Source organism: Protopterus annectens, chromosome 11.part0 (assembly GCF_019279795.1).
Source record: "Protopterus annectens isolate FY-2018-M chromosome 11.part0, PAN1.0, whole genome shotgun sequence".
Classification (NCBI taxonomy): Eukaryota; Metazoa; Chordata; order Ceratodontiformes; family Protopteridae; genus Protopterus; species Protopterus annectens.
In genome coordinates, this window is record NC_056745.1 from 97,184,452 (window position 1) to 97,210,922 (window position 26,471).

Below are 26,471 nucleotides of genomic sequence, written 5' to 3' on the forward strand. Positions count from 1 at the left end.
CTGAGATTCTGAGCATTCGATATTTTCGTGTCGACTATGTCAGATTCAACATTGTCGGCTTTCGAGAATATACTATAGACCCTCTTAAGAGTGTGTTCTCCAGTCCGTATTGTACCACACAAAATTAAGACAATGAACAGGTTTTATTAGCATTCAGCTAGTAGGGTTGCAGTTAGTAAAAAAGCACCTACACAGCCCTAAAACAGAAAGTCTCAGTCTGGCTAGGAGCTGTTCAAGTGGTTAAGATGCTTATTTGGGGTAAGGACACTTGCTGACTGTTTCTGCGGGAGGGGGAGGCCGCCGCACCTTAGGGGTTAGCTGTAAAACACAAGGGGATAAGACGGATGAGTGAATACAGCAGAGGATATAAGAGAGGACTCTAACTGCATTAAATGGAAAAACACCTGGATTAGACAGTGGGCTGGTATAGGTGGCAGAACTAGGCTAGTTCTAAGGGAACCCAGAAAATATATATATATATATATATATATATATATATATATATATATATATATATATATATATATATAGATTGATAAATAAATGCACACGGTATACAATACTTAATTCTGTTCCTAATTTGTTTTAATGCTGCCTGAGTATGGATAAATTTATGCAAACCTAAGACCACTGTATTCATCCCTTTGTTGGGCTGCAGTATGTGTTGAAGTAAAAGATGCAAAACTAGTATTTAATTGGTAAATGCTAGGCTATTAGCCTGCAGACTATTGTAATCTTAGCGAATAACCAAAGGTTGAAATCAAACTCTGTGCCTGTGAGGTAAAGACCATAACCATTATGACAAACCAAACTATATGCTTTTCCAGGGCAGCTTGTGTTGTAACTTTCTGAATGTGCATACTTCAGAGTATTAAAAAAAAGAATTCCAATAAAAAATGAATTCCAGACTGGAACATTAGACCTAGTAGGGGGGTTTTACATAGACTGATGAAGTATCTCTCTCACTTCAGTATTAATAAACCATCTACTGCTGTATGGCTTTACTATTAAGATTCTATGTCAACACAAAAATACACTGTATTTAAGTCTGACTCTGGAAAATATGTCAAGATGCATGTTTTGTCATTTTTAAAAAGATCCCTTTTATATGGAGCTTTATTCAAAATGGCCAGGTAATAAGCACATTTCAGATTCTCCTTTAATTTCTTCTACTTTGTCAAGAAAATCTGGATCTTCATCACTTGATCACTGCTGCAGCAGCCTTAGCTATATGAGTTATGCCCTACACAGGACACAGTACCCTGCTGCAGCAGCCTTAGTTATATGAGTTATACCCTACACAGGACACAGTACCCTGCTGCAGCAGCCTTAGCTATATGGGTTATACCCTACACAGGATACAGCACCCTGCTGCAGCAGCCTTAGCTATATGGGTTATACCCTACACAGGACACAGTACCCTGCTGCAGCAGCCTTAATTATATGAGTTATACCCTACACAGGATACAGCACCCTGCTGCAGCAGCCTTAGCTATACGGGTTATATCCTACACAGGATACAGCACCCTGCTGCAGCAGCCTTAGCTATACAAGTTATACCCTACAAAGGACACAGTACCCTGCTGCAGCAGCCTTAGCTATATGGGTTATACCCTACACAGGATACAGCACCCTGCTGCAGCAGCCTTAGCTATATGGGTTATACCCTACACAGGACACAGTACCCTGCTGCAGCAGCCTTAATTATATGAGTTATACCCTACACAGGATACAGCACCCTGCTGCAGCAGCCTTAGCTATACGGGTTATATCCTACACAGGATACAGCACCCTGCTGCAGCAGCCTTAGCTATACGAGTTATACCCTACACAGGACACAGTACCCTGCTGCAGCAGCCTTAGCTATATGGGTTATACCCTACACAGGATACAGCACCCTGCTGCAGCAGCCTTAGCTATATGGGTTATACCCTACACAGGACACAGTACCCTGCTGCAGCAGCCTTAATTATATGAGTTATACCCTACACAGGATACAGCACCCTGCTGCAGCAGCCTTAGCTATACGGGTTATATCCTACACAGGATACAGCACCCTGCTGCAGCAGCCTTAGCTATATGGGTTATACCCTACACAGGATACAGCACCCTGCTGCAGCAGCCTTAGCTATACGAGTTATACCCTACACAGGATACAGCACCCTGCTGCAGCAGCCTTAGCTATATGAGTTATACCCTACACAGGACACAGTACCCTGCTGCAGCAGCCTTAGCTATACGAGTTATACCCTACACAGGATACAGCACCCTGCTGCAGCAGCCTTAGCTATATGGGTTATACCTACACAGGACACAGTACCCTGCTGCAGCAGCCTTAATTATATGAGTTATACCCTACACAGGATACAGCACCCTGCTGCAGCAGCCTTAGCTATACGGGTTATATCCTACACAGGATACAGCACCCTGCTGCAGCAGCCTTAGCTATATGAGTTATACCCTACACAGGACACAGTACCCTGCTGCAGCAGCCTTAGCTATATGGGTTATACCCTACACAGGATACAGCACCCTGCTGCAGCAGCCTTAGCTATATGAGTTATACCCTACACAGGACACAGTACCCTGCTGCAGCAGCCTTAGTTATATGAGTTATACCCTACACAGGATACAGCACCCTGCTGCAGCAGCCTTAGCTATACGGGTTATATCCTACACAGGATACAGCACCCTGCTGCAGCAGCCTTAGCTATATGGGTTATACCCTACACAGGATACAGCACCCTGCTGCAGCAGCCTTAGCTATACGAGTTATACCCTACACAGGATACAGCACCCTGCTGCAGCAGCCTTAGCTATACGGGTTATATCCTACACAGGATACAGCACCCTGCTGCAGCAGCCTTAGCTATATGGGTTATACCCTACACAGGATACAGCACCCTGCCAAACTCCAAGGTCCAATGGTACCTTCCACATAGCCAGACTGTTAACAAATGATTGCATTTCTTATTGATCTGTTCACAGTGTTTTGCAGCATTGGGTGCTTACATATGTTCTGTATGTTTATTAACACACATACCTCACCAGTAAGATCTGATGAAATGTTGCACGTTTTACTGGGTGGAGACACTCTTCTACACCTTTTCACAGTTCCGTGTACAGCCCAAGAGTTGGCAAAATCATAGCTGTTCTTCACCAGAAATTCTGTAAGACATAAGAGTTGTCAACACAGGTTAAAATCTCTGCTGTGTGCAGCAAATCAGTAGTCAAAGAATAATAATAATAAAAAAAAAATTATTGCATCTTAAGTTAAGCGGTTATTGTTTTCCATCTGTATTCATATGAGTTAACTGGGTCATGAATTCTGGGAAGTTCTGTTTCAGTTTCATTGTTAAAAATACATGACCACAATTAATTTTATTTAGTTTATTTTAGAGGCCAGACCCATGAACATTTCAAATGTTGTCAGTCTTCATTTTTTAAATGGAAAAATGAATGCTTTCCGACTGTAAACACTACACTTGAACATGCAAGAATAACTTAAAAAATGGCTCAGAGCTGCCATGCTGTATTTGGCAGGCAAATCCAAAACAATCTAAATTTTGGCTCACTTCCCAAAAACTGTACTTGCTAAAACTCTTTTATCAGTATAAACATAAAAAAAAAAATTTATTTTCTTGTTTCCATGCACTTTTCTGGAATGTCAACAGCTATATTAACTATGAATTATCATTAGCTTAAATGACCTATATCACAACAGCAATTTATTTTAAAATTAATTAATTATCAGTCTTTCATGCATTTAACTTTAATAGAGTCATAAGAGATACTACCTCACTAAGGGCAGGTAAAAGGTCTTCCATTAATCTAGAAATAGATTCCAAACAATTACTTTTGCAAGGCACTGCCCTACAAGTTCAACAGTAAAAAACAAAGCAGTAATTAGAAGAAGATAAGTATTGCATGTTTTCTTTGATAAACTCTGCAAACGGGTAAACCATGCAAGCCTTCACAGTCAGGGTTACCTGTAATTCCAGATCTCTAAACAACAGCATTTTCACTGCCCTGCTCCTTGGGGGAGTGCAAATTGGTGATGCAAGCTTAAGATGCAGTGCTCACTGTTGCATGTGCCCATGCAAGCCAACTTCTTTTGTCTCCAGAATGGTAACATTATGGGAGTGAATATTAAGCAAGCTCCACAGCAGAAGGCAATCAAAAACCACACATGAATTCCTTTAGACACCTTAATCAATGTGTCAAAAATGCCACTTCCCTCCCCATACACACATACACATGCATGCACTTTCTGACTTAAGGTTGATGCCATTAGATTTCTTTGTATTGTACAATCTCCATGCAACTGTCACAGAACATTAGTGTAATACGTACTTGCACTGCTACTGCAGTCATAAGCAAATGTACATTATGCAAGCTCATTTAGTTTTTCTGTTAATGGAAATAATTTTAAAGTCACCTTTACCTATGTTATATAACAATACCCTGCCCCTGTAATACCAGATAACTGAGTAAACCGACCACCTCAGTCCCCATCCACTAACATTGCAAACTTTATATATCCTTTCAGTCTTTGATTCATAGGTCCCCTCTCCCCATATCTCTTCCACCTAGTCTGGCCTCTGATCTCTGCAGATGAAGTGAAAAAAGTAACTAAAGCCATGTGCAACGTGTTTTTGTCAGATGTATTTTGTATCTTAAAGAAATTCAAAGAGCATTGTGTAAATCATATTGCACTCCTTCAGCACTGATGCAGTCTTCAAAATACTTTGATATTCTTTAATTCTCACATGGGTGAATCTATGAATGCATACTGTGATTCACTAGCATAGCACATTATGGAATGCATATTGTGGTCCATTAAAATAGCACATCATGGAATGCATATTACGATTCACTAGTATAACAGATTATGGAATGCATATTGTGGTTCACAAGCAAAGCACATAAAGGAACACGCATTTTGTTTCACAATCACAGCACATTATTGAATGCATTTTGTGATTCACTCACATAGCACATTATGGAATGCATAATGTAATTTGCAAACAGTACATTATGGAATGGAGAATGTAATTCACAGGCATGGCACATTATGGAATGCATATTGTAATTCACTAGCAGAGATTTACTCACATAGCACATTATGCAATGCATATTGTGATTCACTCACATAGCACATTATGGAATGCATAATGTAATTCACAAACATAGTACATTATGGAATGCATAATGTAATTCACAAACATAGTACATTATGGAATGCATAATGTAATTCACAAACATAGTACATTATGGAATGCATAATGTAATTCACAAACATAGTACATTATGGAATGCATAATGTAATTCACAAACATAGTACATTATGCAATGCATAATGTAATTCACAAACATAGTACATTATGCAATGCATATTGTGATTCACTCACATAGCACATTATGGAATGCATAATGTAATTCACAAACATAGTACATTATGGAATGCATAATGTAATTCACAAACATAGTACATTATGGAATGCATTATGTGGTGAAGGACTAACAGCAGGAATCAAATATTGATGTCGTGCCTCAGTATTGTTGTCCCAACTATTTTGTTATGTCACCCATAATCTTTAATAGTAGATCACAGCATTCTTTTTTGCTTGCTTTATTTATTTATTAGTATTAGTGTACAGATACAGTCTGACTGGGCACATACTATAACCACTTTACAGAGAAAATCTCCAGCAACAATTTAGAAGCAGATAGACAATACATGACAAGTTTGTAGAATAATGTGATGACAAACTCAAACTATACAGTATGGATACAGTATATAAAAATATGCAGTGTAGATACACAATATACACAGTGAGTGACCCTCTGATTACACCAGTGCCTACAAGAGATAAGCTGAGGGCAGCAGGAATACATAAAATATTTGGAGATGAGTGAAAAAACAGAATATGTTATTACAAGCAGAGGAGGGATCAGTGGTATGTTGTTTATTGAAGCTAATAGGAGAAGTCTAGATAGTGTTGTTATGGAAACCTAGTCTTTATCTGGGTGTGGAGCAAGAGTAAAGCCAGGAGTCCATTAGAGGTTTCTTGAGTTGTAGCATAAAGATTTTTATATCGTTGATTCATCTAACAGGCAGAGGTAGTGATTTTCATATTCTAGAGATGCAACACAAGTATAAGGTGTCACCTGCAATTTGCAGGAGGATCTTATCAGAGGAAAAAGGTGCTCTATTTGTGACTAAGCCTGGCATATATTGTTTAGTATGGGACATAGCTCTGGCTTGTGGATTTGCTTATGTGTGGTAATGTGTTGAGAAAGATAAGATAGAAGCCAGTTCAAGCCATGAATGTTGTCTGTCTGGAAGTGAGACTTCTAAAACTTGAACCATAATTTTTAACTCTGATTTTTGTCAAAAGATGTGCTGAGATACCCTTTTTGATTTCACTAAGGTGTTACAGTATTCAGACTAAGCAAGCAGGTCATGAAAAACACATAAAATGTCTTAAAATATCCCAATTCCTTTATGACCGTATTGACTATCTTTTCATTTTATTGTTTTCTTTTACAAGCTACCTTTAGTTCATCTCTACCTAATATGGACACCTCAGGACCCATCAGTAACACATTGTAGTTATCATGTAGAATTCCTTTGGGTGCTTTACATGCAATAATAATGAGGGATTACAAACCAAAACTACATTCCTTTATTCCTTTCCATCTTCCCATGTTCTCTATGGTTCATGCTTTGGCCTTATTATTTTTATTCAAATTATTTTTATTCAATAACAACCAGTAACAATGTGTTCTGCACATTTTCCCATCAAGTCATTATTGTGACCCCTTATTAAAATGTCTGTTTCATTTTTCAGCTCTACAGAGCAGATGGACGAGTCTTGGAATTGGATCCGAATGGGACCACATGACCTGGGACCTAGTGATCTGGGTGCTGAAACAGCTGACAAGGGAGACTGGCTATGAATGGCTGATGCTGGCTTGCCCATCCTGATGACAGGGAGGCAGATATGGTGCATTGCCGTACTGATAGTAAATAAAGGATGAGTGTATTGCAAGTATCCACACAGTATGAGACATAAATAGAAAGATTTTGACAGAAGAGCTTAAAGTAGCAGCAGCAAATCTACAAAGAATGTCAGATCAAGAAAACATGTAGGGAAAATATTTATTAAAGTAAATGTAGTAAAACTACCAACATCATATTATATAATAAAATAGAACAAGCTTTCACATCAGGATCATACCTCTCAACCTCTTAGTGTACGAAATCTGGACAGATCCTAAAATAATGAGGGAACAAAGGCCAAAAAATGGCAACAGATTTTAAATGTTGCTCTTATAAACTTAGGAAGTTGCTAGAATGGCAGAATTTCTGTTATCATTAATTTTCTGAAGCATATGAAGTCTGAAACTCAAATATATGTCATTATTTAGTGAATTCAGTCTTCAGTGATTTGATCGAAAACCACAGACCAAAATATGAAACAAAAATCTGGACAGCTGAGAGGTATGCATCGGGTACTGCAATGGAGATACTTGTGTCTAATGGAATGACACACTGTCCTTATGGAAGGATTAATTTGTCATAAGTGATAAAGTTAATTATATAAGAACGTGGTGCTATTTATATAATACATGTGGACCACGCGTTTATGTTACAGGATGACATTACTACTAAACTGATTTTATTCACAGAATGCCTACCTGCAACCACATTTTTTTACATTTAAAGTGAGATATTCAAATGAAAGTATTAATTACCTTATTGTGAATATTTCATAGGAATGTAGTTGCAATGTTTAACTAATATGTATAAAAATGACTTGAGTTCCAGTACTTAATTACATTGATAGCATACGTCTCAAACATATTTTGGCACTATAACCAGATGTTGAATAGGATAAAATGGGTTACAGATAGTGACTGATGAGTTTACTGGATGGAGCTATGATAAGGCCAGATAAGAGTGAAACAGAGTTTGACACAGGAGAAAGGGTGCCAAGAAACCTTATTCTTCTGAGAGAATAGTGGTACAATGGTATAGTGTGCAGATATAATGAATAAGTTACTTTTTTCTTTGGCACATAACAGGTAATCCTTATAGATCAAAGAAACTGGTTTGGGAGGGTGGCCTAATGGTTAAGGTGTTTGCCTTACAAACACAAGGTGCAGGGTTTGAGTCTCACAAAGGATAATTGGCTAGGCTTAAAATGGCTCGCAAGGGCAGTTAGCTTAGTACTAATCTATGAACCTATGAAATAAGACTTGGCATTTTGACTATTTTCCAGAATTCTGATGAGATTAAGAAATATACATGACAAATCAGTTTCCATATAAATGCATGAGAAGTTTAAAACAGCAGTTTATGCCTTAAGTCTCCAGAACTGAGCAGTGCATGAAGTAGGCACAAAGTCAGCACTTCTTCCATTTATGAGTGTTGCTACTGATGCTGTTTGTCCAATGAAACTGTATTTGTCCACCTTTTACAAGGAAGGATTATGTTTTTAATGTACATGTCAATTGTGAAACAAGAAATATTATTTCCTTGGCTACATGTGGAGACAGTGAGGCCTTGTATATAGGAAAAAAACAATACCAGGCTCAAGGGTAAAATATCTGAGAACTATTCTGATATTTGTATTAATGTGCTAGCTAAAGAAGTTATACATTAAACACACACGCTTTTATTGAGACTAACTGAAACATTACTACAGCTTAATAAAAAATGAGCTGATCTTATTAGATGAATGGAAATTTGTAAGGATTATTGAATTTCCCACTTAAAAGCAGACACGGGCGTTGGTCTAAATACAACAGTGAACTGTAATCCTATTTTCAAAAGACAGGTGACATAGCAAATTATTATAGTAAATATTGTTCTTATGCTCATTAATCCATGACTCAAGGTTGGTCAGTTGTGGCTATGATTAACCTCTCTGCATTGTCAACCCATTTTGGTCAATAATGCAGCTGGTGAACAGTTGCGCAATAAAGGATAATCCATGGGGAAGGGGAATATTAGTATATTGCAGGGGTGCGGGTGTGGCACTGCCCTCACGTGGAAGCTGCCACGGAGGGCTTACTTCCTTCAAAAAGACTGTTTTATTGCATGTTCTGAGAAGTAACCTCAGAGAATGATTAACCACATCTATATAATACCAAGTACAGCTTTCCCACTAATTTTATATATATGTATATAAATATATATATATATATATATATATATATATATATATATATATTTGTTGTTGTTGTGTCTTTTGGCTTATCCCGGTTAGGGGTTGCCACAGCGGAACTCCAGTCTGCTAATGTTTGGTAGTGGATTTTTACGTACCGAGTTACCAGCCCTGATGCACAACGTTCAATGAAGGCACGCCCATTCATGCATAATGTATATATATTTATTTGTGTATATTATTATCCTCCGTGAATGCAATAACGTTTTAAAGTTTATTGAAGTGCTTTTGCTTTAATGTGCCATAGAACTTACAGTGATAATGGAGAACACCTGTCCGTATCAGTGTTTTTGCGCAGCTCTCAGAACATTATGACAATGTGCCCTAGAACTTACAGTGATAATGCAGAACACCTGTCCGTATCAGTGTTTTTGCGCAGCTCTCAGAACATTATGGCAATTGTGTGATATCTAGGAAATGCTGCACATCGTCTTGGCTACGGCTCTCAAATTCTTTGTGCAATAAACACGGGTAATGCTAAAAATAATAGGTAGAAAACCCATTATTGATACTCATACCTCTCAAGTGACCTCATTATAAGGAATGTTCCTGAGTCTTAAAAACTTCACGTTCCTCACTGTTCCACATTTGAAGGCCATCTTATGCATTCAGTGTTAAGAATTTTTCTAATTAATTTCATGGACAGCCTAGAAATTTGCTCAACAAAATGAAAAACTTTTTACTTTTGTCATATTTAGCAACAGTACAGTTTCATGTGATAACAGACAAGTATCCATGTCAGTCGGTATTCTGGATTTGCACTTACGCATGGTCCTGTGTTCTCCATTATTGCTGAACCTTCTACTTTCTTATTATAGTGAAGAAACATCTAAGAGTAGCTTTTTAATCCATTGAAGTGCTGTGGGTACTAAAGCTTGCAGTATTGTATAATTCTGGAAGTTTTTCAATGCTTTTTAATAAAGATTTTCCTTACATGGTTCCTTAAGCAGTGCGTTCTTTTTGTATTTTTACTGTATCTCTGCTAGCTGCCATTGCGCTATGATATGCGCATGTATAGCGAGCTGAGCATGCTGTAGCTGCAGTGAAGCATGCACATTAGTGTCCATACCCTGGGGGTCAGTGCTGATGGCCTAATCTTTCACCTGCTACTGGGCATGGGAAGAGTTATAGATCAGTTACAAAAATATTAATGGATGCTAGGAGGATGGACTTCTGTGATTGTCTCATGTCCTGTGGGGAATGAATGGGCCAGCTGGATCATTCCATAAACAATTTTTCCATATCATTTTGTACGCTCTGTTTGAAAAACAGTCATTATGATCAGTAACTAAATGTGAAACTCTCATTATCTCAAATCACGTGCTGAATGTGAAATTGACCTACCCGTGTATACATTTACTTAATCTCAGCTATTATAAAATATATGTGTGCCGAGATCAAAGATTTTCTTATCTGGGCAAACATGAAAGACCATTTTTGTAGGTAAAATGCAAACTAATTTATGTGAAGTTTCATTAAAAGTGTTTGCTTATTAGTTTATTTTCTGAGAGTTAGGTAGAGTAGACCAGTGGCACCTTTTAAGTCATGATTCATTACAGGAACATAGAAAAACATAGAAACTGAAACAATGGCTCCCAGAGAGAATTATGAATGGGTTTTCAACCATAAGCAGCTTGTTATGTGTGCAAGATATTGATGCAAGAAATTCAGCTTGGTTGTAGAAGGAAGTGAAGTGACTGTCAAGAGATGAATCTTGATATGTGTATCACAAACATATAGCAGGTAATTTTGTTTCAAGAAAATCAGTCTCACTTCTATGTATTGAATAAAACTTCATTTGCTCTGATAGACTATTTGTTATAGATAACAATCTGTGTAGGAGTGTCAGGTGATTTACAGCTTTGAAAGCTGTAAAACACTTGCACAGGTGGTAACCCAAAGCTAAACGCACCTCTGACATAGCAACAGCTTTAAAAGCTATTAAAAGTTAAGTTTGCTAATTTTCTGTGGCAGTGTGAAGTGTTTCAAAACTTTTAAAGCTGCTACCATTTCTTGGTGCTTGCTATTCATTAATGAAAGCTACAGATGATATAGTGAGAGACTACAGCATATCAGCTATGAAATGTGCACAATAAAACCTTTTTTGGCATCTGAGAGGTGCATAACAAGGCTGACTTTTTCCTGGTTCATAGGATAATACTAGGCTAACTGCCCTTAAGGGCCATTTTAAGCCCAGCTAGTAACCTTGGATCAGAATCAAATCCTGTGCATTCTGTCTACGAGGGGAAGACCTTAACCCTTATCGCAAACAAGAAGAGTAGTCAGTGAGGTCCATATACTACAAGTATTTCCAACTCAATTTCTCAAGAACTCAACTTTAAAAGAGTGATGTTCAATATCTGTAATTCTCGTGTATTTTCAGTCTTCTGAGGACTAGGCAATATGACCCTCACTATTTCAGTCGGTGGCATATTTAATAGTTATCCAATACTAATAAATATAAAATGGTGGTATGTGTTTATTCCAGTGCACAAGAATGGCTGTTCCATTGTGAACTGAAAGATAAGGCAAATAAGATGGTGGGTTGTATCCTTACAGGGAATAGATTTCATGAATAGCAAGGCTCCTCTACATATTTCTAGTTAGGTCTCCAATGGAGTATTACATTCACTTCTGGTGCCCCCTGCAAAACACTACTTGTTGTGCTGGCCATCCAGGGATAAGGATGTCAAGCTAGTTAAGAATGTACAGAGAAATACTAACACAATGGCAAAGGGAATAAACTGTGTCCTTAGATGTGAACAAGTATCTTTTCATGAACAAGTAAATAAGTGCCTTTTCATTCCTTATACTGCCTTACTCTCCCTTCTTCACTTACTTCTAATTGTCTTCCATGACTCTCTCTAAATATATCATAAACTTGTTTTCCCTCACTTCATATTGCAGCTCCTGTTTGTATTAGACTAACTTACCTTTCATTTTTCTACAAAATGTCTAAAAATTCTCTAAATATTAAATGATGGTCATATACCGTGTATAGATTTTTAACCAATGTTTTTATATTGTGTCTAGTTTGTTATAATTATTTAAACTGCATATTTTTTTGTTTTATTTTTGAAGACTGTATAACTATTGTTCTTGAAATGTTTTGTAATAATTTGAAGGTTTTCTCCATGGGTCTTCACTGAAAATGGGCTTCTGCACAGTTGGACTTTACTGTTACTCAAATGTCAGTAAATCAATAAATAAACAATGTGAATGAAATTCTAACTTGAGGGCAGAGATAAAAGCCAATACATGATACTTGAATTCAACATATTGAGGAGGCAATGTGATTGCAATCAGCTGAGGAGGAAAAAGAGAAAAGGGAGGTGAGGAAGGGTTGGCCTAATGGGTGAAGTTTTAACCTCATAGATTCAAGTTACAGAGTTTGATTCTGACTACTGATTATAGACTAGATTTGTAATAATACACAGACTGATAGCCTAGCATTAACCTATGAACAGATGAGTAGAGAGAGAGTATGCTTATCAAATCAATAAGTTCGACCAAGGCGTTGGAAAACACCCTTTTATGGAAAGAGTAGTCGATACATATAATATGTTACCACAGCTGATAATGGACTGTAGGGTAACAGACTCCCACAAGAAGGCCTAGATGGGTTGTGGTATACAAAAAGAAGCATATGATATATAATTCGAGATAGTATAGAGAGGGAGTGGACTAAACAAACAACTTGTCACAGTTGTTTTAATAAAATGCAATGTAAATTATATGAACTGCATTTTAAAAGTTGATGTTGCATTTAACACTTTGATGGAAGCATTTTGTCAGATCATATTAAATCTATGTTCTGTGTACTACTTTATGACTATTAAAATAGTCACTTAGAGAATTGAAATACAGAGAATAATGAATAAGTCTTGTAAGTTTTAGAAAGTCCTAATATGAGTCCAGCACCACCTAAAAGTAACTAAAATGTTTCTGGTTGAGAAAATTCATTTCTATTTTGCAGATTTCTGAAGGTGATATAATATAAGATGCAGGTAGGAGGTGCATATTACGTGACAGATACAAAAGTACCAAAGTGAAATTACATAATTACAGCTGCCACTTGTCCATTCTTACTCTGCACTGAATTCTGACAAAGTCAGTAAATACTCAAGAGAAAACGTTATGAGCAATTAACAGTAATGTCATTTTCCAAACAACCTGAGCAGACGCAGGTCAGCTGCACTACTGGATAAGAGGGGAACTAAGCTAGTAAAACATGAGAAAGACTATTCCTGAAAAAAGAGCAACCAACGCCTTCCTATTTGCGTAATGTTCTTATTCTTTTCCATAGGAATGTAATTTCCAGTTCCTTAAGACTGACTGCTCTTTTACACATCAATTCAAACTCCTTTGAACTCTGATGCCAACTTTTTATTCAGGAAACAAAACCATAGAGTAGTTTCTTTCATCTTTTTATTGCACTCCAGATATTTTAAGAGAAATTAAACAATATAAAGAAACAAACACCATTTCATAATTATTTCGTTACCGACTGCATGTCCCATACACACCAGATGGAACAGGCAGCCATTGCACAAGGTACTCTAGAAATTAACTTGATCTAAAGCTAGCATTTCGTGATCTAAATGTTTAGGCTTAGTATACTGGGACTAGAACTCTATTTTTGTGACATATGTGGTATATTCTCAGCACACTACTTCATGTAATTGTTTATTATAAAAAATAGTGATTTGTTATATATTTGGACTTACATATATAGCTTATGCCATGGAGTACATATAAACTTAAGCCTATTTGCCCATAAAGGCCTCCTGCTATATATAGCCTTTTATACAGAGGTATAACAATCCCTTGATTACTGCTTTGCTAAAACATAATCTGTTGTAAACACACAAAAAATCTGTCTCTTCTATTAGAGACAGACTTTTTTGATTAAGACTGCAGCAGTCAGATATTTAACTTCTCCAACATGCAGTAACCACAGAGGTATTTTAAATCTGATGGTGTACTTGGTTATGTCTGTGGTCTTGCTATGACCAAGTTATCAGCAACTGCTAAGCATATTTCCTTAAGTTCTATGTCACGTTAAAGCATCTGGTTAAAAGATGATATAGCAAAGGACAACTGGCCAGACAAAGGTCTTAATGATTCACCCCAGTGGGTTATTGCTAGAGTCCATAAAGACTCAGTCCCATTTATATATTTTGATTTGCATTGCAGTACTTTCTTAACTGGTATCTAATTTCAGACGAAAGATTGAACTGATATGGAAGACGTAGAGAGTGTTCCCCTAAAAGTAGATATAGAAGATGGAATGTACAGGAGAGATCAGATAGTAGAATGTGTAAGACATGAGAGGGTGAAGTGCTGCAGGTTTGAAACCTTAAGACAGAAGGATGCAGTGGATGAGAGACAATGCTAGAATTACCTGATGCTGAAGAAGAAGCAGGCACTAAAGAATTATGCTGGAAGGGAGAGGATAGGAAAGGTATCTGCATTCAGAGTACCAGCTCAGAGACTCCTTCTGAAAAATAGACAGATGAGATAACAGCGTGACATCAGTGCAAGAGAGAGTAGAATGTGATTAGCTAGGCTCAGCACATAAAGCTCTGTTAATTAGTCATTCACTATTTTTTGGAATTGTGAACTACCGTGTGGTGACACTGGTACAGAGCATTTGAATCTGGTGTGCTAATTTATTTGTAATAAATGAAACCTTGTCTTCCATAATTTAAAGAAACAGCCACTGTGTCCTGTGCTCAATCTTTCTGTTTAAGTTCACTGGGAAGGAGCTTTAGCTACTACAATACAGGAAAGACTTTACTGTCTCCACATATCACTCAAACACAAACTGTGAACTATCATTTGCAAGATTTAAAATGGACCAACCAAGTACCTTAGTCTATCAAAGACAGAGTGTGATTCCATAGTTTTGGTAAGCATTTGTTAATACATACAATGCATAGTTTCACTGCATTAACAGACAGTGGCCCCCCGACCATGGCATAGACTTTGGTCCCCCATTATGACTAACATAGCTACCTATTTTGTGTTTTGATGACTGGTTGACGCCACATAAAACTCAAACCCATACTGTGCACTATTACATAAACATGGCACACTATACCAAATACAGAATATCAACTATTCATGTCCTAAAATAGCAGTGTACCTAGAGTCTAGCATGGCAAACCATGCAGAACATCCCCCTGTGTACAGGGGGTGTTGTGGAAAGGAAGGTTTCCCCTTCTCTTTCCTTTATGCAAGATATTCACCTTCAAAAATACCCACATATACTGGTTAAATCTGACCATAGGCGTTGTTATTGGTCATGAAGCCCTGTTGTGCCAGTTATATGTTCTTTCTTTTAAGCTTTACTATTCACGTTGTTCATATAATACAGACCCCAGATTAGTCATTGAAAGGTCAGTAATTACCTATACATTTATTAGACTATAGTTTCTAATTTTGTCTTGATGAAGCTTTATTGCTTTGCATATACTGATCCCATTTTGGTCTAGTTAGGTTTCTATATTGTTGGATCTATGAACCTAATAGGTGGTTCTGTCCTTCTACGAGGAAAAAGGAAAGGAATGGACATAGCAGCCTGAAAAGCTGCAGTCAGGATAGTCTACCTGAAATGCATTGTTACTGCTATTCTTTTGGGTACAGGATGTGGTGTTATTCTTATGTTTATTTGAGAAACAGCACGTACATTTAAATGGTTTAGATTTACATCACTACGGACTTTCCCGGGCTATCCCTGTCTCAAGGATATACATTGTTGCCCTGCCCTTGCAGAGCATAGCATTCAGCATTTTGTAACCTGATGTACTTACAATCCTTTACAGACCAGATCCTGATTTCTGAAGTTATGACAAACTTGCTCTATACATTATAGCTGACTCCATTGCTCGTTGGTGCCTGTATTTTTTGCAGTTATTGCATTTGCATTATTTTATGAAGTTCAACTTCAGGCTTGTGGTTAGTATTTGTCTTTACTCTCCTTGAACCTGCATGAAGTAAATAGTCTGCTTCACCCTTTCCCACCCTATCTTTAGCCCCCCCCCAAATAAATTTAGTTATAAAGTCTTACAACACCCCAGAGTGCATCATCATCCATTACTGTGTGCTCTTATGTCAATACTTCCAGCTAATTTGCTCTACTGAATAAAATGCAAAAATTCTATAAATTTATAATTACTCAGTAAGTAAAAGGGTTGTGTGTATGAAGCCACCATTGCAAATGCTGTCTGTGTGCCTTGGAGATACTGACTTAGTCACAGAGATCAGAGGTGCTTTGAAATCGCAGAGCCACAAAACTATCCTGTCCTTAACCTTAACCCTAAAAGTAGCCAAAGAATCAAATTTGGATCATGCAAGACTTGAAGTCTCCTGAAGAGTCAAGCCTATTTTAGGGATTATTCTTTTTAACATCAGTTTATACTTTCCACCAATAAGCAAGCACTTAGCAAAGACACATATATCACTCTCCTGTTTTAAATGCTCAGGGACAAGACAAACTAAGCACAGCACATGATCATCGTGAGGCAGAAAGTTGTACACATAAGAATCACACCTACCTAAACCTGAAAACTTACTCTCAATTTTTTTCTTTTGTTCCAAAAAAATGAAACAAAATGATCACCAAGAAAAGTTAGGAAAAGCAGAATTCAAAATGTTAACGTCAGGATTGAGAGTAGCAACAGCATCAGCCAAGAACACAAACTCTCAACACAAATACTGCAACTGCAAACAAGTTAAACAACTGCCCGGCACACCAAAAGTACGACAGAAAAAGACAACACTTAGCAGAGGAGTTATTAGAAAAGGGTGCAAAGAAAGGGTTGTGTTTTCAACGGAAAGAATAATGTAACTTTTGCAGAAGAAATACAGAGGAAAATAGAAAATAGCTGGTAAATAAGTAACTTGTAGGTCAGATCTAAAGTCTCCAAAAGTCAGAAAGAACATGTTTTTTTTCCATTCAAAAATGTAAATTTCCCTCAGTCAGTTTCTGTCTGTGAACTCATGGGTGACAAAAAAGACCTGTATAAAAAGTGAGGAGCACATAGCATTACAGGTAAAGGGAAGGTGCTCCAACCTGGGAAAGTTTCATCTGCCAAAATATTTAAGCCCCATGTCCCTAATCCTGCTGATTGAAGAAGGTTAACTACTAATTAATATTAGATATTTAATTGCTGTGTAGAGACACTGGCTAACAAGCTGAAATGTCCAAATTCTGATGCACTCTCACTGTATTGAACTGCTTGCTTTGCTCTGAACTGGCAAACCTGCTCTCAGTTTGGTTTCTGAAGTCTCCCTAAAGTATATTTTATATCCAATGGTGGATTTTTGGATAGATATTACTTTAATCCATTTATACAAATTATAAAAAGTTTTGCTTTACAGACTGTATTAATATGCCTGATGATCATGTTCCCCCCAGTCGAATCATTATGCAGAGTGATTTTTGAGTGAGCTGCGCAGCATCAGCCATTCTACTCTAACAGTATACCATGACTGAAGAACAAGTAAGTCATCCAAATTAAATTAACAACATCATATATTCCTCAGTGTGGACATGAGCGCCTGCCTCTCACTTCCAGCCTACTACTTGGAGAAGTGTGTCTCTTGTTAGGGGTTCAATTCATCAGATCCTAATGTCACAAAAAGGATTCCATTAATTATAATTTCTCACAAAAGTGTCTAATAATATTATGTCTTTATAATAAGTAACATTGTGCAGTGTAGTCTACCAATGGAAAAAAACTCACTCACGTTTTATCACTTAGTGACTCAAGAAAAAAAGAACACTTACCTATAGCAACTCACTATACAAAGCATTCTTACAAACACAATTTACACTTACAAAGAAACAAAAAAATAATATTGTAGAGACAGCACACTAGCATTGTTTTCGAAAAGCAAAATTGACAGAAAGCTTCTATTTAATGCTGCTTTGTACCTTCATTTTAAATTTCAACCTAGCATACACCTTAACTACATTAAAACATTCCACAGCTGAAACATTGCATTATGGGTATTTAAATGATGTGACTATATTCACATGTTCAGCATTTACTGATCAGCTGCTGATGTACATAACTAAACAATAATCTATGACTGGGTGTGGGAATATCATGTAAATCCTAATATACTTACACCCAGCTGTGGATTATTGCTATTATACAATGACATTATTTAAGAAAGAAATTGCTTACCTCTCTTAAATGATGTCTTTGTGTAATGGCACTGTAGTGTTCCTCTATGTTTTTCCTTGTTTGCAGATATACTGCACATGTGTATGGGACATACATTCTCACACTTGCACACTACATCAGTATAGTGCAGGAGAAGCAATCAAGAACAGAGAAAATCTCTGTTGTTTTTTGTATTTTTTTTTATAAATGACAAAATTTTCACAGGGACAGTGCAGAAATATGAGGAAAGTCAGCTAGGTTTATTGTTTAGTTTTGCAGAACATACCTCATGTTTCTCATATTTTACTCTGTCCCTCAGCTTATACCAATAGAAAGTCTGTCCGCTCAATGGTACTTCAGTGGCTGAACTTTTTTCCACTGGGATATGCTTGATTTACATCTGGCACATAGGCTGGGCTGTCCAATCAGTGTGTTTTTTGAACAGTAATGAGCAGTCATTGTATAATTCTAATTGATGTGAGGCCACGATTCAACAATTATGTCATATGAAAGGAAGGGAAAATATCAAATACAAATAGATTTTCCTTAAAGGGTACATACAAATAATGTTGCTAAGATGTCATCAAATAAATATAATGTTAGAGTATACAGTCTTCTTTACAAATATTCATCTTTCACAAGGCTAATTGTTAATTTGTATATTAAGCCTTCGACATTACTAAAATAAATCATTCTGCGTGCTTCCACAAACAAATACACTTGACAGAATATCACCTCCATATGTGACACCTAATTTTTCTGTCTAGCACACAAGCATGCAAGAATAGAACCATAATTTTTGTTATTAAGTTTAGAAATGGTTCCTTCCTCCATATTAGTGTACTGCCTTAAAAAGTGACCATGTTCATGCTGAAAAAGAAACACACACAGAGACAGAGAGATAGATAGATACATAGATAGACAGATAGATAGATAGATATGAGTTCATAATAAATAGTCGCCAGTGAGTTTGATCGAAACACAAAGGGTGGTGTTCATGGTCATTATATGCATTACAGCTATTTGTCCTGTCTGTGAATGAGTCTGTCTCAGCTGTGATTCATAGAGGTCACTTACACTAATGCACAATGGCTAAGAAAACGCTTATGTAAATTTTATTTATTTTATTTTATTTTACTTTTGTTTACCCAGCTGGATAGTCCAACTTGGTGAGAGTTCTTTTTCAGCAGAGGCCTGGGGAGAAAAGTTCCAGTGAAAATATTACAGAAAAAAAGAAATTCAATTTTAAAAATAGTATTAATTTCTATCAATTTAAATGACACAAACACACATATAACATGATGTAGAGTACACACAATAATTAAAAGACAGTGTTAACATTAACAATTTCTAGCAAATTTTAAAGGATAGACAAAAAATTATCAGGACATAAAATAACAGTTTGTAACAAATTTTGAAGGGTAAACACAACTATAACAGGCCATAAAATATGTAAATTGCAATCTGAAAAGAAATACATAAGTATGCAAGGTCATAAAGTGCACTCAGTCATAAAATACACACGACAGAGAAACGTTTGTTTGCAGCATTAACAGTTGCAGAACAACACATTAATACTCGGGGTTATAAAATACCCGTAAAAGGGAATAGTTTGATTTCAGAGTGTTATAGATAGGAGGTGAAACATACTTAATTCAATATATAAAGAGAAAATCAGAGCTGTAAATAAATAGGAAGTCATAATAAGATTTAAATGAAATATGATGTATCTCAGCATATGCTAATGAAGAATTATATTATCTGTTTGCAGTTCATAGTGGAATTTTCCAACTTTTCCATGCGGTCTGCAGATACATTATATAAAGTAGAGTCTCTCCAATCCTACCTACTTTACAATCCATGGAAATACCATCACCTGCTGCTAGACTTGCTATTACAAGGTGAGTTGCTTGTTTTGGTCGAGCTAACGCCACTTGAGCCAAGCAGCTCTTGTCAGCCAAGAAAGCAGTGATATGGGCAGAGGATAACTCATTATAACTTTAATAATCGGGGAATACTTGGCAGGTTGAGAGTGGACAGGAACATTATAAGGGTCTTACTGGGTGTTTGTGAGCCCCATAAGGGATTTGGAGGAATATGTGGACTTCTTATACTTGTGGACACTAAGGTATCTATAGCCCTCACTATACTTGCCATGGGGACCTTCCAGAGATAGACTGGGGAAATGGTGGGGATCTCATAGACTTCTGCCTTGAAGATACTGCAGCAGCTCCTGAATGTTTTCTTGGCGTGTATGGATCAGTATATCTATTTTCTCACATCACCTCAGGACTGAGCTAGGACCATGCATGCCTTATATGGGGTGGCACATTTCTCTCAAGTACCCAGTGGAATAGATTGCACCCATGTTGTAATTAAGACCGCCTCTGGCCCACACGGGGGGGGGGTGGCACCAGAATAGGAAGGGCTACCATTCCATGAACTGTCAGGTAGTATTTGACATATGGGAGTGCATCGCCTCAATCGCCATGGTTGTAAGCTAAAAAACATTTTGTATATTGTATTTAAATTGGTACTCATGGTAAAATGTATGGCTGAATGCCATAACACTTTTCTTTGTTTTGCACCTCTCTTTCTCTCTCTCTCTCTTTCTTGTTTTTCAGGTGATGCTGGATATCCACTGGAGCCATGGCTCATGACGCCATTAAGAAATTCAAGTGAAGCTGCAGAAGAGACCTACAACATATCCCTGTCCCAGACCCTTATTGTCACTGAGAGGGTCTTTGTCTACCCGAAGAGCCATTTCAGGTGCCTGGATGAGTCTGGGGTGCCCTTTAGCATGGCCCAGCAAATGTGGGCAGGATGTTTACTGCATGTTGCACTCTGCATAACATGATCATGCACCAGTCTAGTAATGAAGTGACCCCTGCTGTCACTGCAGTGACCAGTTACACTCCAAATGTAAATAATTATGACCAGCCAACAGCAGTGCTAAGGGACCCCATGTGGCAGGCTCATACATAGCATACTGCTGCTCTAGTCCAGAACTATGGACCATGATACTCAGGCTAGTGTTTAATTTCTTGTACAAAACACATAGAGTATGACTGATGGAGGCAGTGATATATGTTGGCTATGCTGTGGTTCAAGGCCTACTGTCACTATTCATCTGACATTTTCTCTTATCTTAAAAAAAAAAAAAAAAATATATATATATATATATATATATATATATATATATATATATATTTTTTTTTTTTCATTAGAGCTACTCATATTATTGTTTGTAGAACTCATACCTGAGTGCGCGACTCCTGTTCAGTGATGATGTAAGGCATCATGTAAGTAATTATAACCTTCTTTAATCACTTTGCAAAATAACTTCTTTAGAAGTGATGTATATAAGTATGCATGTAGTGAATGTCTTTAGTATATTTAGATAAAGCAGTTATTTTAATATTTGATGACTTTGTGCATTTTATTTGAATGACAACATATACTTTGTTTTCATATTATTCAAACTATTATCAGATCAATTTATTATCAGATCCAGTTGTATTGTTTACTGATGTACTGCACATCAGGTTATTTTTAGTTTGCTTGACAATACAAGTGACTTCATTGACAAAAAATACCATTGGTGCAGTGATGAGGTTGAAGTGGCAGAAGTGTTTGTTTAAATGGCAGGATACTCATTTAAATGTGTAATTTTCTCATCACTATGTTTGCATGAAAAGTGATGTAACTGCCATCTGTAGGAATGTTAATGCACAGAGCACTGATGTTAATAACTACAATATCATGTCATATCGTGTAGATTTCTTCCCCACAGTGTTATTACAAAAAAAACTACACTATATAATATTATGTAAATAGTGGTATCTGTACCAAGAGAAGCTACTTACTTTAATAATTCATAAAATTGCTGGAGAAAAACAAAATCAAATTTTACTAAAAAAGATGAATTGCATTTTTTTGGAAATCAACTCATAATTTGTCAAAACAAAAAATAAAATGATAAGAGAGTGCAACAACATAGCTTTACCTGATTCAAGGAGTTTACCTCATCCTATAAGAAATAGGTAGGAAAATTAGATCTAACCATGTCATCCTTACTAGTTAAGCCTAAAGACTTGTTTATCACTTTCCATGAAGAAAGAAACCAGTAAGTATGTGATGGGGGAAGATGGATCTTCAAACAGGAGCCAATTTTACCAGATGCCCTGCGTGCAAAAGCCAAACTTCTTTTGACTTGATTATCTGGAAGCAGCCAAACTGGGTCTCATCAGCATCTGGCTTTTGTTATAGATTTAATAAGAAAATTAGAGTCTCGCTTAAAGAATAACACCAACTGATTGAGACAGATGAACTCTCTCACAGACTATGTCAGTAGTCAGTTGGGCATGACTGCCATTTCCAATTGCTGTCATTATTAGATAAAGGCAGCCTACCTAAATGACATGTGGAACATACTACATGTGCAAAGTTTTCCAATAAATGAGAAACAGCAGTAAGAATAATTGGTTATCAGTTGAGAGTGAGAGCACACCCCCTAGGAAGTAAACTATCTTGTAACGTCCTGATACTATGGTTTTACTGAGAAAAAAATTAAGGAATTATGTCAATGACATTTGACGTATCTGCTACTAGGAATAATCCTGTTCTGTTTGTAAGAGTAGAATGACTGATGGGGTGTAACTTAAATTATTGAAATCAGAAAACTTTACTTTCACATAAACAGACACATTTCTTGGCTGAACACCTTATTTAACTTACAAGGTTGTTTCCTAGACATTTCAGTGCTGTAGCAAAGGGGATTGTTATCCACTAAAGACAACAGTTGTGAAAAATGCTTTATAAACCCAGTTGTGGAGTCCCAAAGCTCCCCTCTAAGTTAGCAGGATGCAACACCATGGTGTCCTATAATGTAAAGCACAAAAGAAGCTTTCCTAGGTGGAGTTAAAAAGATGAAAAAACTGGAGCACAATCCCTTGTTTGTACGTGACCAAGCCTCAGTTTCTTGCAACCCATATTCTGTAGATCCAACAATAGATATAGGATCCTCTTTGCTACTGGTACAAGTGAAACAATAATGTAAGCTACCAACGATGGACTATAAATAAATAGAATACCTTAACTGAAGGGCACGATACTGAAAATGCAATCTTGTGAAAACACATGGTTAGACAGCTTTTTTTTTCTCCAAGTAAGTTATGAAACTCAAAATGTTAACACAATAATCCCTGCAGGGGTAAAATATCACATCTAGACATCGAGACTTTACCGAGAATAGCAGTGGGAAACAGGATTGGCAGCTACTAACAGCTTAGAGATTGTGAATCAAAGTTTATTTGATTCAAAAACATAAACTTTTTAGCATACTGCACTGTTTTGAGTTTAGTATTACAGTTTTAGACAAATGCAATGAAAAAAATGTACAACACAATGCATAAAAAAAAAGGACTAAATGCTGTTTGTGTTGGAATGAACAGAAGCTTCGCAAAACACTATTGCAGGAAATCAGTTTTAAAGTATCAACAATAAAGTGCTATTTTACCTTCCTGTGACATGAACTCATCTTCAGACAGACTGTTAAAGTTTCCGCAGAGTCCGCAAGTTTTGTTCATGTGATCGCTGGAAAGGAAGACCTGAATGTTTCCAGTTGTATCTACTCTAACCATGAAACCGTACTCTTCGCTTGACAACTTGACATGTCCTGCTTCAGGTTCTATAAAGATGCCATTAGAGGCATAGGGCAAGTGAATTCTGTTTAACACCAAAAAAAAAAAAAAAAAAAGATTGTTTAAAAACTAAATTATCTGGAAACTGGCAGCAAAACAGCAATACTATACACTTTTAAATGACCTGTGAAACTGAAAGCTAAGTATAGGAAGTACTTCACAATTTCAGGTGAATCTTCCCAGTGGCCTAGGTATATATCTCATGTTACCTTGCTGAAGTCTCTGTTTTAAAATAAAGCAATTATTTAGAAAAGTATCCCACGTGAAACTGGAATTCATCACAAAGTTTGTCAGATGAATTGGTGAACAGATCTTTTAGAACAAGACACCAACACAATAAAATGAACAGGTTTAATAAAAAAAACATATTTTCTTTGAAGACAATGTTCAGAGCCTTTGACAAACTTTCTGACATCCTTAAATGATAAAATAATCCAAACTTATTATTATCAAAATAAATGCAAATGCTGGATATAAAAATAAACATAAAAATCTCTTATATACTGTGTGTGTGTGTGTGTGTGTGTGTGTGTGTGTGTGTGTGTGTGTGTGTGTGTGTGTGTGTGTTCTGTTCAGGCTTTCTGTGACATCTGACTAACTCATTCCTCATATTATTGTGTGTGGCTCTTAACAGAACATTTCAAAGTGTTACCCTTTAAAAATGAAATAGCAAGTGGCCCTGATTACCTTTGAAAATAGCTTTTGAAAACAGCTTGAAAACATAAAAATATGTGATGTGTTTATAATTAGCTGCATTGTGTACAGTTTATTGGTTTAGTGTATAGCATGTTATGCTCCACTTTCTTCAGTGACCTGAAATGCATCCAGCAGGCAGAACAGACGAAATTTTATCAAAAGGGATCAGTTATGTAAGTACATAATTTGCACATAGGTGTGTGTGTGTGTGTGTGTGTGTGTGTGTGTGTGTGTGTGTGTGTGTGTGTGTGTGTGTGCGCACATTTGTGCAAATCTGCATGTGCACATCTATGTGTGTGTGCATGCTTGTGTCTGCTTGTCTGTGCTTGTCTGTGAAATAATGTGACAAAGTTCTTTTTCCTCCACTTACACATTTCAGTACAATCTACAATCTACAATTTTTTTTCCTTGTTTTCATAGCTTGGAATTACAGAATGAAGGTTCTGTATTCCCCATACTCCTATACATTACTATTTAACAGCATTTTCCAATGTGCAAAATATAATGGGAGGGGTTTATCCCCTAAACTAAAACTTCTGGCTGACCCAGTGACCAAAGTCCATCTGTGTTTGTCTCAAGTGGTATTCTCTTTCATTTGTAGGGTATGATAGCAAATGACTTTCACATTGCAGACATGTAACCAAACTTAACCACTCATCTGTAATTCCCATTAAACATTAAAGTTGTTTATGGTGACTAACCTTTGTTAAACCTTAAACTTGTTTACAGTGGCTATCCATTGTTAAACCTTAAACTTGTTTTCACTGGCTAACCATTGCTAAACCTTAAACTTGTTCACATCGGCTAACCATTGTTAAACCTTAAACTTGTCTTCAATGGCTAATCATTGTTAAACCTTAAACTTGTTCACATTGGCTAACCATTGTTAAACCTTAAACTTGTCTTCAGTGGCTAACCATTGTTAAACCTTAAACTTGTTCACATTGGCTAACTGTTGTTAAACCTTAAACTTGGCTTCAGTGGCTAACCATTGTTAAACCTTAAACTTGTTTACATTGGCTAACCATTGTGAAACCTTAAACTTGTCTTCAGTGGCTAACCATTGTTAAACCTTAAACTTGTTCACATTGGCTAAGCATTGTTAAACCTTAAACTTGTTTACATTGGCTAACCGTTGTTAAATCTTAAACTTGTTTTCAGTGGCTAACCATTGTTAAACCATAAACTTGTTCACATTGGCTAACCATTGTTAAACCTTAAACTTGTTTACAGTGGCTAACCGTTGCTAAACCTTAAACTTGTTTACAGTGGCGAACTGTTGTTAAGGCTTAAGCTTATGTACAGTGGCTAACCGTTGTTTTCTGCAATAACTTTTAACTCAAAACCTGACAATTTTTAAAACATCTGGCCATGCATACTCCCTTTGCCATTTTATGAAACCATAATCAGTATTCATAGATAGTGCATAATGCTGCACAAATTAGTGACAGAGTTTGTGGTGGAGAGGGACATGCTGCACAAATTAGTATGAGAGCTGGTGGTGCAGAGGGAAAAGCTGCAGAAATTAGTAATACTATGGTGCAGAGGGAGAAGGTTATTGTAAGATATGATTAGCATGGCCTTTGTAAGCTAGAAATAGCATGATAAGCAAAGGCCCTCATGGTTATATGCAAATTAGGTTCCCAATGCAAATGTTGGCA

General features: G+C 36.7%; 1 protein-coding gene across 1 annotated transcript in view; it reads right to left on the reverse strand.

Moving 5' to 3' along the window:
• VWF (von Willebrand factor) overlaps window positions 1–26,471 on the reverse strand; it is a 749,192-nt gene that overhangs the window by 639,947 nt on the left and 82,774 nt on the right. The window contains exons 5-6 of the mRNA XM_044087471.1: window positions 23,931–24,139; window positions 3,044–3,168 (exon numbers count right to left, since the gene is read on the reverse strand). Coding sequence (XP_043943406.1) covers window positions 3,044–3,168; window positions 23,931–24,139 — 334 coding nt within the window. The remainder of the gene's footprint in view (window positions 1–3,043; window positions 3,169–23,930; window positions 24,140–26,471) is intronic.